Source organism: Mastacembelus armatus, chromosome 12 (genome assembly GCF_900324485.2).
Source record: "Mastacembelus armatus chromosome 12, fMasArm1.2, whole genome shotgun sequence".
Lineage (NCBI taxonomy): Eukaryota > Metazoa > Chordata > Actinopteri > Synbranchiformes > Mastacembelidae > Mastacembelus > Mastacembelus armatus.
The window spans coordinates 16,335,818-16,349,219 of NC_046644.1; the positions used below are offsets into that span (position 1 = coordinate 16,335,818).

Here is a 13,402-nt window from a genome sequence, read left to right on the forward strand (position 1 = left end):
TTCACACTGCTTCTGTCTGCTTCCCTAAAACTGTGGCTACTGCTTCACTGCGGGTACAAGGAACAAAGGGGAATCTTCACTGTAGGTATGATGGAAAGAAAACATTATTTTAGCAAACTAGGCTAACTACCTTCCATTGCTTGCAAATGAGCAAATTATTATAGCTTGCTAGTTTCTATATGGTAGGGTTGATTAGACCTTGTGAATGTTTTTGCCCACAGCATTTCACTGTGTGTATATCTTACTATGATGGTCTGTCCAGGTTTGACCATGTTCAGTTCTGCCAGACTCTGCAGAATTTCACTAAGTGCCTTTTCACACAGCGAAGCACCAGCTGAAGGATCTTCTCCTCGTCTTCCTCCACGTTTGCCGCCATCCTCTTCCTCCCCTCGCTCTGCCTCTGTCAGTTTACAGCCTACAGAGGAATACACAAGATTCATAACATCCCCTCCAAGGTTTACTTGTGTTCAATTTAATATATCGTCTCTGTTTCAGTGTATATGACTACATTACAATATAGAGTAAAAGTTTGTGTAAACGGGTGGTCATCCATTCTGTTGTCCAATGACATGGGAGGTGTAATCATGGGAAACTTTCTCATCGTTACTTTCCACCCACAAGACCTCAGAGAGAACTGAGATCCCCATTAGCTCAATACTGTTCCTCAAATTTGTTCACATACAGTATGTGTGTTGCTATTGTTGGATCGCTGTGATAAATCAGAGCTGATAGGTTTGATGGTTCCATTAAGGTCACAAAGAGGCATGTAATCAAACTAAACAAGGAAAAGGTCGAGCTTTAGCCAGGAGAAACATGGTTGTCATGGAACCAAAATGACCAATAAAGAATTTTTTAGTTCAACTTGCGTGAAAGACACATCCAATGGATTATTCAATAACATAGTTGGCTTTGTGTTATGCTGTATTTTTTCTGTTTGGCATATCTGCATATTTGTTGGCTGAAGTTTATTCCCTCACAGTTTGAAGGCTCAGGCAAGTAGCAGGTGTTTGCACATGGCTAATGAAAAACTAAACAGAATGCAATCAGACTCTGGCTCACAGAGTCAGGTGCAAGGTATAATTTCCAGGACTTTATTGATAACTTTAAATATTTTATTTTCATATATTATAATAATCATATTTTTTGTTTTTTTGTACAATTCTCTGCTGTAATGAAAATCAACTGCCATATACCAAAAATGTGCATTAGAATTTACTCTGCACAGGCCAAACTGTGCACAACAGATGAGCATAAACACTTGAAGGTCATCCTCACCATTACTGCTGGGCTCCTCCATGGACTTGTCACTCTCTCCATCCGCCTGTCCGTCTGCTTCCTGCTGAGCGTGCTGCAAACTGAGCTTATGGCACACCTCGAACGCTTGTCCTACGGTCCGCACAATACGCATGGCCTGGGTCTGATGGGGAAAGGAGGAAGAGAGATGAAGATGAGAGGTCATTATTTAGAGCAGATGTAATCAATTGTAAGCCAAATGCATGCATCACCACAGCAGGTAATTTCACTGATCAGCTCCTCCTGTCTGCTTTAGTTAAACAGTGAGATCACCTGCTGTAGTCTTTTGACTGACAATACCAAGTCTCTGAGCCAGGACAGAAAGTTGCAACAGCTGCAGCAACACACATGAAAACAGCTAAGACTGAGAAAAGGTTAGTCTGAAACATGCTGCTGTAATCCTTATCTTCAAATGTGTCAATTCTGTATTCAATGCAGGTTATGGATCCGCAGTGCAAAGCTAACGTTACTGACTAACCCTCAGGAAATTGAATTTACAATCAAATTTAAAACCAAAATTGATTAACTGAGCTGACAAAAATCAGGAAATTAATTGTTGAATAAAAGATAAGAGTGCAGAAGGCAGAATGTAAACATCTCCTCCATCACAGTCAGCTAGACAGAGAAAACTGTATGCCCCACGGTCACACTGATTGTTTCAGCTGGGGGTTTTGGATTTACAACAAAGAGCAATGACAGCCACAAATTTGGTGTTAAAGGAAAAAGTGCTTGGATTTTTTCAGATAAAAGGAAAGAGTCATACTCAAAATACAACATATCTAATGGTTGCATTAGCTAAAAGCTTAGTCATGCCGCTGGAACTGTCACATTTTTTACCTTGTCTTCTTGTTTTCTCCCTGTGTAATTGCCAAATGTTTATTTTATTACTTAAAGTAGACACTGCAGAAACTGATTCTTTTTCTATATTCCCTCCAGTCTGTGCACGTTTATAAAGCAGCTGCAAAAACACCTTGGATAAGTGTGAACATCTGTATCTGTATGGGTGGATTATTGCTCTACCTTCTTCTTGGATTTGAAGACATTACATCTGAAGGAGTTACTGGAGCCATCCCTGGCAATGTAGCTGAAGATCTTTAGGTCCTGGGAGTCATGAGAAACATAGAAAATCCTAGAAAATATGGAAAAGATTTGAATTGAAATACACAAGCCTTAAAATGTGAGACAAATTGCATTTAAAAACCCAGGCATAAATCAAATCGAAAGACTAGACTATAATATCTTACACCACTATAGTACTTATACTCCTTGTGTCTCATGCTGTACAAATATGCTGTCTCATCTCACCCCTCACTGACACACTCTGCAGTAAACGAAAAGAGCTGAGGGTCAGACCTGCATCTCCATTTGCAGCTCCACTGCTATAAAATGTCTCCACTGGGAGCCAGGCAACCAAATTATGACCATGACTGAAAGTCACATGGTAGAGAGTGTACCATTTATCCCCACTGCACAAACACAACACAACACACACACACAAGCAAGGACAATTATAAGATGCACACATGGTCCCTTAATGAGGTGTGGCTTTGCCAAATAAAATAAGATTCTCCCACAGATGTTTACATAATTTACAAACACACATGCACACAAATCTCAGTCACACAAGTTCATGCAATGAGTCTAAGTGGCTGCAACAATTTCCATGAAAAGGTTATCTTATTGTACACATGGTCCCAAAACACCAGATGTAATCTGAGAATATAATGCTCCCGCTAAAAAATTAGATACTATATAAAGTTGAGCACAGGGCTCACATGATGACATGATGATCTTGCATAATCCATTCGGATGTGCAGTCAGCTCCCACTTGTTATTGATGTAATACAAAGTGACACAAAGATAACTGATATTGTGGTAATCATTGGTCCACATGTCTGAAGTGACTCATTACTGTCGCCCAGCAGCATTTTCAGTTCTGAGCTGATCATGAATTGGGTGGTGAGATGTATATATAATATAAAACGCATGATCTCATGTTGCATTTAGTTCATACTAAACTATCAACTAATATATGTTTTGACAGTTACACATTATTTTTGTGGGCACTTGACCCAGTGCAGGACTTTGGCACGGTCTGTAAAGCAAGACTTTCATCCACAGAGACCGGAGGACATAATTTTTCCTGACAGACGTAATTACTTCAGTTAAAGACAAGAACATGCAGAGTACAAAGAACAGACTGGCACGAATATCAGACAGTTTCATCCCCTGGGTACATTAAAAAAAAAGGAAGAGGGATGAAATTTCAATTTTGTTTTTTTATTTCATGACCATAGTCATTTGTCAGAGATAGAGGTCTTACTAACCTGTATATGGGATCATGCATGATTAGCATCTTGCTCTCATCCCATGTCCACTCTTTCCTCTGTGTGAGAAACAGATCATCTTATTTAAACAAAATGGTACATTCATTTGGATTTTTTTTGTGTATTATCAGTGACTTACCTTCTGTTTCTTCCTCAGCATCACCTTAACTCCGTCCACAGACACAGCAATGCTGACCTTCTTCTTTTTGATGTTCTTGGCCTTGAATTCATACTAGAAAAGAAGATAAAAAGACATACATGGAATAGCAAAAACATTTTATTATCATAAAATAAAATAAAGTACAATTATTGCACTTCAACAGCATAGTTTAAAACAAGAACTCTTCTCACACTAAAGCTGCTGTAACCAGTAAATTAGAGGATTTACGCTTGGAAAATGACAATGACGTGATTAATCAGAATTGTTGCAGATGAACCTAAAGCTGCTCAGCTAATTGTTTCACCTCTACACTATAGTGTACATTCTGACATGCAGCCACACACGCTCTCATCCATTACTCTACGTTTTCACTGCAGTAAGTGTGGCCTGAGTGTACAATATGTGCTGCTGCACATTTGGCATGCTGACAAAATTAAGGAAATAAGTGGGAACAATCTGTCAGCATTAAAACATGATCTGTGGGGCACTTTAACATATCAGGAATTTAAATAGCTTGGCAGCTCACAGTAAGAGCACTGATCTGTCAGACACCTTTCACTGTCTGCTGAAAACCAAAGGACACCAGGAAAGTTGGATGATGAAGACAATTCAAACTGCAATGATGAAAGTAATAATCACCAACATCTGTCTGTATACTGACTTTTATTCTATGCAGGTAATGGCATTAAAATATTCAGCAGAGCTCTTGAGAAGCAGTCACATGGCTGATAAAGTCTGTCAGAAACTAAAAGCGGCAGGAGATTATCACGTAGTTCTGTGTGAGAAAAATAAAACAAACTGCACCAGCCAAATTACACTGAACTAAAAAGCCCTGGATTCGGGTTTGTCTCCATTCTGTTTGCTGAGTGGTATACAACAGCTGCAACTGCACTGAGTGACTAACACGCTTGTACCTTGTCAGCTGGCCAGGCTCTCTACTGAGGAACTTAGTAAGTCTGGCCTGTCGACTCGAATCAGTGTCACTTCTAAACATGAAGGATGGTTCAGGTCTTGTTAGCAACCAGCTGTCAAGGCTTACAGTGTGACTGTCTGGCCATAGCCATCTATCATGAAACAAAATGCTTTACAGGTGTTTCACTGAACATAAAGTTGGTTTCATACAGTGGCCTATATGAGATCAAACAAGCCAGCAATGTGCGCTGCTTTTTGGTTGAAGCTTAAACAGTTAAAGCCCAATATTCACTCTCTTTCAGCTGGTTTTGCTCTCTGACAACTTCTAAGGAAAATACCAGGCTCTTTAGCAGCTCAGTGCTCTACTTTATTCACCAGCTACCTGCCAATTCAATTTACATATTGAGCAGATAGTGTATAGTGAGTTTTAAGAAAACAGCAGGAGTGATGAGATAAACCAAAATGGTAAAGTAGTGAGCCAAACCGATAACTAGTGAGCTGAAACACAATAAAACTCTGCGACCTCGAAGGGTGCTGCTCATTACAGTGATAATTCTCTGTAGGCTCATCAGTGTGAGAGTTCCCATTCATGCTGTCATGTGGTTTTCACATTGCCACTTGATATGCTATTAATAAAATATCAGTTATTGCAGCTTTAACATTTGATTTAATCTCAAAGGTTTTTACTATAAAGTAAATGAAATCTCGCCAAAACTGAGATCTGGACCCACAGTTTTTAATCACATCAAGTGTTCAGCATTAGGGCGAACAGTAAAAGATTGGACAATTTGACGTTTTTCAAATCTCTTGCAGAGAATGTTAAGCACCTCCCGGAGGAGCTGGCCGTTTCCCAGAAAATAATTGTCCATTTGGCTGCTTACCATAGTCTGCTAAACGCTAATACACAGACAGCAGAGAGGAAGGTTTTCATCCTGATGAAGGAAGAAAAAAGTAAGATTTTAAGGGTTTAATGAAAATGGAGGCAAGACAAGAGTAAGAAGATTGGAAATAGCGGAGGAAAGCTGAGAAGAGGAGACAGGATGAGAAGAGGTGCATTAACAGCTGTAGTTATGTAAGGACCTCCTGCAAACTCTGACCTTTTAATCCAGCTATGCAATGTTGCAGTGAAACAATTAGCTGAACATTATGAGCAACCTACCAGACATGATTATCAGATAGTTTGGCTTTGATTTGTCCTCACTGTCTGTAAATATCTGCACAGACTTACAGCAAATAAGTATCATGACAAAGTGAATTTTGTTACATTCATTTCTATGTTTTCTTTCATGCTCATTTTCTGCTCGTATTTACTTGAAATGCCCTGCTCCCCTTGTCCTGGATCCATAGTGATTAAAGTTTCAGTCTTTAATTATACAGAACTGAGTCGTGCAAGAACTGATTAAATAGAGAACAGGTTTAGAGAGACAGAGAGAGGAGGAAAACACCATAGAAATGTTGCAAGGCTTTAAAAGAGGTGGAATAAAAAAAATATTCATGCTGATACGTGAAATAGTACACTCAGTGGTGAGATGAAAGGAAAGTGTCCAAGTGCGAAACCAAAAATCAGGTGCAGGTTCATTTCTACTGCAGTATACTTATGGGCCCTGTGCAAGATCCACAGTATTTGCTCTGGGGCAAAAACTGAGATGAGGCCATTCAAAGGAAGGCGACTGAGCAGAACAACGATTTTGAGATGTTTTAGTAGGCAGACACAGAGGTATGAAAATGACAAAAGGACATAAATTGTTATCAGACAAACATAATTGAATCAATGAAGGATGCGGTGACAAATACACACCCAAGGTCTGACACACAATTTTTGACTGCAGCAAAGTCAGGCAGCTGTGATCACTAACACTCACATACAGGTCTTCAGTAATTCTCAGTTTATACCAACATTCTGGTCAAGCAAAATAGGATTTTGCAAAATCATCCAAAGTATGAAATTTTAATATTTTCTACGGTTAAGTGAAAAACTGTTTTGAATTATTCAGGCTTTTAATGCACTTACATTGTTATGTTTTTTTTTTCTGGAACAAACAATTAAAAGCTTGTGGCACATGTTCCCTTAAGTCTCAGCAATTCAGGTTTGGAAACTTTGAGCATATGAATATCCCAGAGAAGAGCTTAGTTTATTTTAGTCAGCCGTTTCAGATTTTGAAGCTTTTTGAACTATGTTTAAGAAATTTAGGAAGACAGACTTTAGGAATAATACATGAGACATAATGAAAACTGTATGACTAATAGGCATGAAAAAGGCATTGGTTTAAGTTCTAAGATGTACAATTTGACACATTTGTGTCAAAACCTTAAAGCTACGCCTCCAGAGTGCTACAGCAATGTTCAAGCCGAATGGAGACAGTGTTAGAGTGTTTCTTTGAAATCTTTCTCAGCCTGGATGCGTGCATTAAGTCATCAGACCCATCAGTCTTTCCAGACAGTGCAACAAATTGCAGCCAGCGTTCCTCCTCACAGCCTTTTATCAAAGTGTCTAATAGCTGTTGCTACGTGCACAAAATGAGGAAGGCAAAGCCGCCTATTGGAATACCTGATAAATTTAAAACAGCAGAGAGCACAATAAGCCATTCATAGTTCATTAGTAGTAATTGAGCAAGCCAGGACAAAAGAATTTGCTGTGACAGTTTCAGAGCAGTTTCTTTATGTGGCACAAATAATCAACTATGACCAAAGCCCATCATTAACCTGTTTTTATTAACAGACAGTCATCCAGAGCTGAGGGTGACAGACTCCACATCAGTTACATTAAGCTCCTTAATTTATTTATTTCAACTTAGTTTTATTTTTTGATCAAAAAAAAAAAAAACCATAACACATTGAAAAAGCCTTAATTCCTCTTTTTGCCCTTTTGTGAAAACATACAAAACCTAAAATGTACAGATTGACAAAACATTCCCAGCTGCTGTCAACAACCCCGTAAATGAAGGTCAGATTGTCCTGGATTTAATGTTTATTTGGTATGAGCTTGAAAGTCTGGCTTTGGAGGCAGTTCCACAGAAAAGTTTGAAAAGGACAAATTTGTTTTTCTCCTGCTGTTCATGTATATTTTTAGAATGAATAAATGAACAGGATCCAGGTTTTGCAAACCAAATCAAGGAATAAGGAATTATGGACAACCCCCATTCCCCTTCAACAGTCCTGAAAAGCAATGGAATGCAGGCGCATTGTGGGTCATTGATGCTCCCTGTAGTACCACTGAATCCATACAGCAGTCCACAATAGGCTCTATAGATCGCAACCTAGCAACCCCTTCATTACAATTCCCAGGATTTGGGGAGTACCAAGAAATTTCACTGCTTTTTCCCCCAATTTACTATACAAAGAGATCATTGTTGGGAACTAAACCGAGCTGAAAAACACGACAGCTGCAGCAGCCTGGCATTTAACACAAAGAAGATTTCTCAGAAATCAAAAAAGTGGGAAACACTTTGAAAATATAGCTGCAAGTAGCAATGACGGGCCCGAGCCCTGATATATTACACTCTCAACATGGGATGTCCATCAAACGTACAGAACTAATGATTGTGCCAAATTTCACATGCTTTAGACACAGGAAGCACTCATTTCTACCTTTCCACACGGTGGCTCTATGTCAGTCCGCAGTATGTTGACATCATGTATACCTAATTTGACACAAACATGGAAGATGCAAGAGAACTATGTTAAAGTCCATTGTATGTGAAAACACACAAAATCCCAAATACCTCACTTCCTGTTGGGTGTGGCTATAGCAACGTACATGCAAAAAATGTTCATACTGGGGAGTTCCACACATCTACCAAGTTTGATGTGTGTAGCTGAAACTACATGCCAAGCACAAGTATTATTGACATAAGGGGGTGCCATGGAGTCCCTAGGCCACACCCATGGCTTAGGCTTTGTGACTGCTCACTGTGGTAACAGATGTGCATGGTAAACTTTACCCATGGGAACCAGTTCAAAAATGGCCCAGTTAGGCAGCGGGAGACAAATATTGATAATCTTTACAGAAACGGTATGGCTTCGCACCTCCAGTGCTTGGGCCCTAATGATATTACCAAATGTATTTTATGAGAAATCTGAACTCATTTTTCTGAGAAGGAAATCACGTGCTTTGGCAATTGAACAACTGCTTCTTATAACGTCCCTTTAGTTAAAAAGACATGAAGCTGCTCAACTTGTCTCTCTCCCAGTGAGTGGTATTACCAGGCAAGCCACTCAGCCCTGCAGACAAGCAGAGAGGACACAGTGTCTCCTGTGATGGCCGAGACACCCAAACCTCTGGAGTGAACTGGCACATCTCAGCATTAGTCAGCAGAAGTGTGTATGGGGGAGTAATTACCTCAACAGTCGCAACAGACGATGACCTTGTCTTAGATCAGACACCGAGTGGAATTTGTGTTTATGCACACTGGCTGTGTCACTGTGCGTGTGAAAAACACAAAGATACAAAAGAAAAAGAAAGTATCTGCCTTGCTGGTGTCTCTGCTTTAGTGGGTGTCTTACACTGAGTCCAGATATTATGACTCGACTGCTGGGACCCAGGGTGTTGGCAGTCTCTAGTGAGCAGCAGTGGTCTGACCCTGGTAGAGAGTTTGCTAACAGGAAACACTTCTTAAAGAGCTGCCTCTACAGGGGCTTCTTGATGACAACAGGATTACATACACGACTGAAGTTTAATTGCATAGAATTACTGGGGCTTATATAAAGAAATTAACATTTTTTTGAAGTTGTATTTAAAGCAGTGTTGTGTTTTCACTGTGATTTACTTTTTCCAGCCTCTTTATTATTGATTTTGTGATAAAATTCTGGAAAACAGATAAACATCTGCAGCTGGCACGAAAACTGCACCAACACCATCTGGGAGCTACAGCTGTGACTTTTCTAGATAAATGACTTTCATTACTTACAGTGCATTTGTGTTTATAGTGGCTGTCAGACAGAATCATTCAGTTATGGCCAGTTTTAATACGTCTGCACAAAACCAAGAAAAGAATCAAAGCCCAGGAACTCTGGGCAGCCATTACAAAAAACAAACAAACAAAAAACTATACACTTGAAACTCCTTGAAACAGGCTTGTCAGCGGAAGCAGCTAAGCTCTGCTGCGGGTCCAAGCAGGCACTCATTGGGTGTCTGCGCCTTTGCAGTGAGAATGGACCCACGCCTGAGTGAGTTGCTGACAGGCACAGTGAAAGGACAGCCAGTCCCAGGGCACTGACGGCGGCTACTCAGGGTTAGTCACATGGAATATGGAAGAAATACAAAGGAACAACCTGAGCATATCAAACAGTCACTGTCTCTAGGATGTGAGGTTATTACTTACATTATTTCATAACTTAAGAAAACCCAAATCAAAAGTGATGTAACATTGAATTATAATCTCATCCAACTCAGATGGGCTTCAACATGTTTTTAAAAAGAGGAATCAAGCAGGCATGTCCTAGCTTTTGTGGAAATGAAGGAAAAGCAGAAGTACGCCTACATGTGCAGTCTCTGCTTTCCTTTGAATAGTCACATACAGTTTCTAAAGCACTTTGAGGGCTCAACAGTCAAAGCTATCTGGACACCCTTCAGGATTCAAGCATATATATATATAAGTCTTTTTGTAGCACTGAGTTTTTCTACACTAGTTCTACTAGTTCCCTGATCAATCAAAACTAAAAGCAAACTGTGTATCTGCATGCACACATGCTGACAAGTTAGGGGATAAGGTGGGGAACTGGGATGACAGAGCATCCTGCAACAAGAGGTTGACACAGGGACCACGGTGAGGTGGAGAAGCTGAGTGTGGCTTTGTCCAGTGCAGTAGTCTGGCAAAGCAGCAGTAAAGTAATAGGATTATAGGGACGAATGCTGTCAGATCACAGGCCCTAAAATCCCCTCAGCAGCCAGTGGAAGGAGGGGCAACCACCACTGATCTGCATCCACATACTGTACAAGCATAGTCAGCCTCCGTGTTCATGTTATGATACAGTGACTATGATGATCTATTGAAAACGGACCAGAAGATTCAGCACTTTGACAGTTTACAGGCTTACATGCATCATTGCTACTTAAAATAATCTACTGATCTATTGACTGGAGTTTTTGACATGTAAAACAAATAAGACATTTGTTTTATATGTCAAAAACTCCAGTCTCTACCTGAGATTTTTCTGTTATATATTTTTGTATATGACAGTATATTTCTGTTCTGACATTCTGGTAACTGTAATGGACATTTGTTTCATTTTTCCATACACCTAATAATGAAATGGAAATGGAATGATTATAAATTACAGCCCTATAATAACCTATAATAGGTTAGGAGTGGTTTGGGTGGATGATTAATCTGGATGTGTTGGCATACATATCTGGAGCTTTCCATGTCAGCATCACAAAGGGAAAACACAAATGTGAACAGAACAGAGGAACACTGGAGGGTCTGCAGCTTGTGTGAAGGACGTATATGATGAAAGCAAACCAAGAACATACAAAAGCAACAGCAGTTAAGTTGGTGAGAAAATAACATGTTTAAGGCCAAATGCTTAAGCACACGTTAACCTGGTTTTTATGGGGGAGACAGGGGGTGTGAAGCAGGGGGACCATCTGTGCCCTCACATGCAAACATGTGTCAAAAAGCCCCCAGGAAGAGGCCGTAAGAGGGTGTGAACGCTTTCATAAAACTCAGTCGTGAGAAACTTAAATCTCCTCATGCTGCCCACTACACCAGCAACACAAGGCTGGTAAAAGTGTGCTGCCACCTGGCACTGACTGATGACGGACAACTTCACTCTCCTTACTGCTGTCTGCGTTGTTTTTTCCTGACTGCTTCCTTCTGCTTGTCAAAGTAAATATGAATTCACAGAAGTGATTCAATCATGGTAGAATTCCAACCATCACAAAAAACAGATGAGATTTGATCTACGTTTACTTAATTCAATTTAGTGTGTACATAGTGTATTTGATGTTTTCATTTGGTGTCTCTGAATAGCCCACAGCTGATTATGAAACAATCAGAATCACTGAAAGCCCTTTGTGTAGAATCAAAGGGCAAACTGGAGATATTCTAAATCAGTAGTTTCATCTGTCAGGGACAATGAACATCTGTACAAAATTTAATTGCAATGCATTAAGTAGCTGAGATAATTACATCTGGATCAAAGTTGTGGACCGACCGACAGACGGATATCGAGATTTGCTGCCTTTCATCTACTGTAACTGTGACCAAAGGTTATGAGAAAGGTCAGTGCAGTAATATTTTTAGAAGGTATTTTAGAGCCAGGACAATGTTGGGAAGTCACAACACATTGTTGTACTTGTTTGATGTACCTGATGTAGGTGACAGCAAGGGGAGACAGAAACAACAAGCAAGAGATCTGAGGAGCCCTGGTTTTACTATAACCCCCAAACACACACTGACAGAAAGACAGAACCCCAACCAGTCAGAAACAGAGATTACACTGAAATCCTATTGGGAGCAAATTATTTAAAGGAAGCACAAAGAACATACACACAAGAAGTGTAGAGTTTGAAATTCCAAAAATACACTAATGCCTCCAGTGCATATGATTAGACGGCTTACAGGCTGTCTCCTCCCTCATTATCCATTCAGTTTTTCTGCCCTGGTGGGTTGATGCAAGTGAAGATAATAATGAATGCAAAAAAAAGTTTCTCAAACATTCACTGCAGAACAGTTTGTTATATAAACAATACTGAACTAAATCACACTGCTTAAAAGCTCTGTTCTTTGTCATCAATAAATGGAACAGTCTTTATTTGGATTTTATCTGTCAAAAACCTTCGCTGTCTAAGTGACAGATTTTAACAGGCAGGGACATGGTCCTCTGTGAGATGTAGATGCTGTTAATCTGATCGACAGTCACATTAGCCCTGTCATCTGAACAGCAGAGAATCTGTTATCTTGTTAGTGTCTGTTTGGATGGCAGCAGTGAAACAGTTTACAGTCTTCAGGACGAGCAGCAGCAGTTAACTCACATCATTCATCCAATTAGAATATACCAAGGAGGTGGTCACCCTAAAGCACAGAACACAATCGCATTGACAAGTGATAGAAAAGCATCATCAGTAAGCTTTTAGTGACAACAGCAAGAATAATGGCAAAGTGTAGATGTAGAGCAGACTGTGGAAATGAATCCAATTAATGAGTGGGTCTATGCATTGACTGTGTATGGTGTAGTAATCTGTAGATACTGATCTTTTTGTTCCAAGAGAATTTTTCACAGTGTCTAGAAACTTAGACAGATGCAAAATAAGAGTAAACAATAATATAGTATATAAAGGCACTCTGCATACTAAATAGTTTGCAACAGACACCATTATGTCATCATTACTTATCAGGAAAATGTAATGTATTCAGCAATGCATCATAAATATAGCATATACATTAATACTAGTGAATATCTTTAGTTCTGTAAGCTTAGGTGACTCCAGAAAGGTCACAAATAAGAATACAAGAAACAGAAATAGTTTGACACATCCACACAAAAAACACATTAGCAAACACTTGTCCTTTAAATGTTTTTCTATTTAAAATAATGCGTCCTAACTGACCATTACCTACAGCCAAAGTTACTGAGTGACTCACTAAATGTTGCATTATTCTCATATCCCATGTTGTCTCCATATATGAAAGATGAATGAGTAGTAACTGGTTAATGAAGGTGTTGACACCAGGATGCCAGTAGAAATTTATTGTTGTTATGCTTAAAG

General features: G+C 39.6%; 1 protein-coding gene across 1 annotated transcript in view; it reads right to left on the reverse strand.

Annotated features, from left to right (window-relative positions):
• The window catches only part of LOC113125069 (carboxyl-terminal PDZ ligand of neuronal nitric oxide synthase protein), a 34,777-nt gene that overhangs the window by 13,481 nt on the left and 7,894 nt on the right, over positions 1–13,402 (reverse strand). Inside the window, exons 3-7 of the mRNA XM_026298348.1 lie at positions 3,760–3,852; positions 3,621–3,679; positions 2,314–2,422; positions 1,276–1,417; positions 246–415 (exon numbers count right to left, since the gene is read on the reverse strand). Coding sequence (XP_026154133.1) covers positions 246–415; positions 1,276–1,417; positions 2,314–2,422; positions 3,621–3,679; positions 3,760–3,852 — 573 coding nt within the window. The remainder of the gene's footprint in view (positions 1–245; positions 416–1,275; positions 1,418–2,313; positions 2,423–3,620; positions 3,680–3,759; positions 3,853–13,402) is intronic.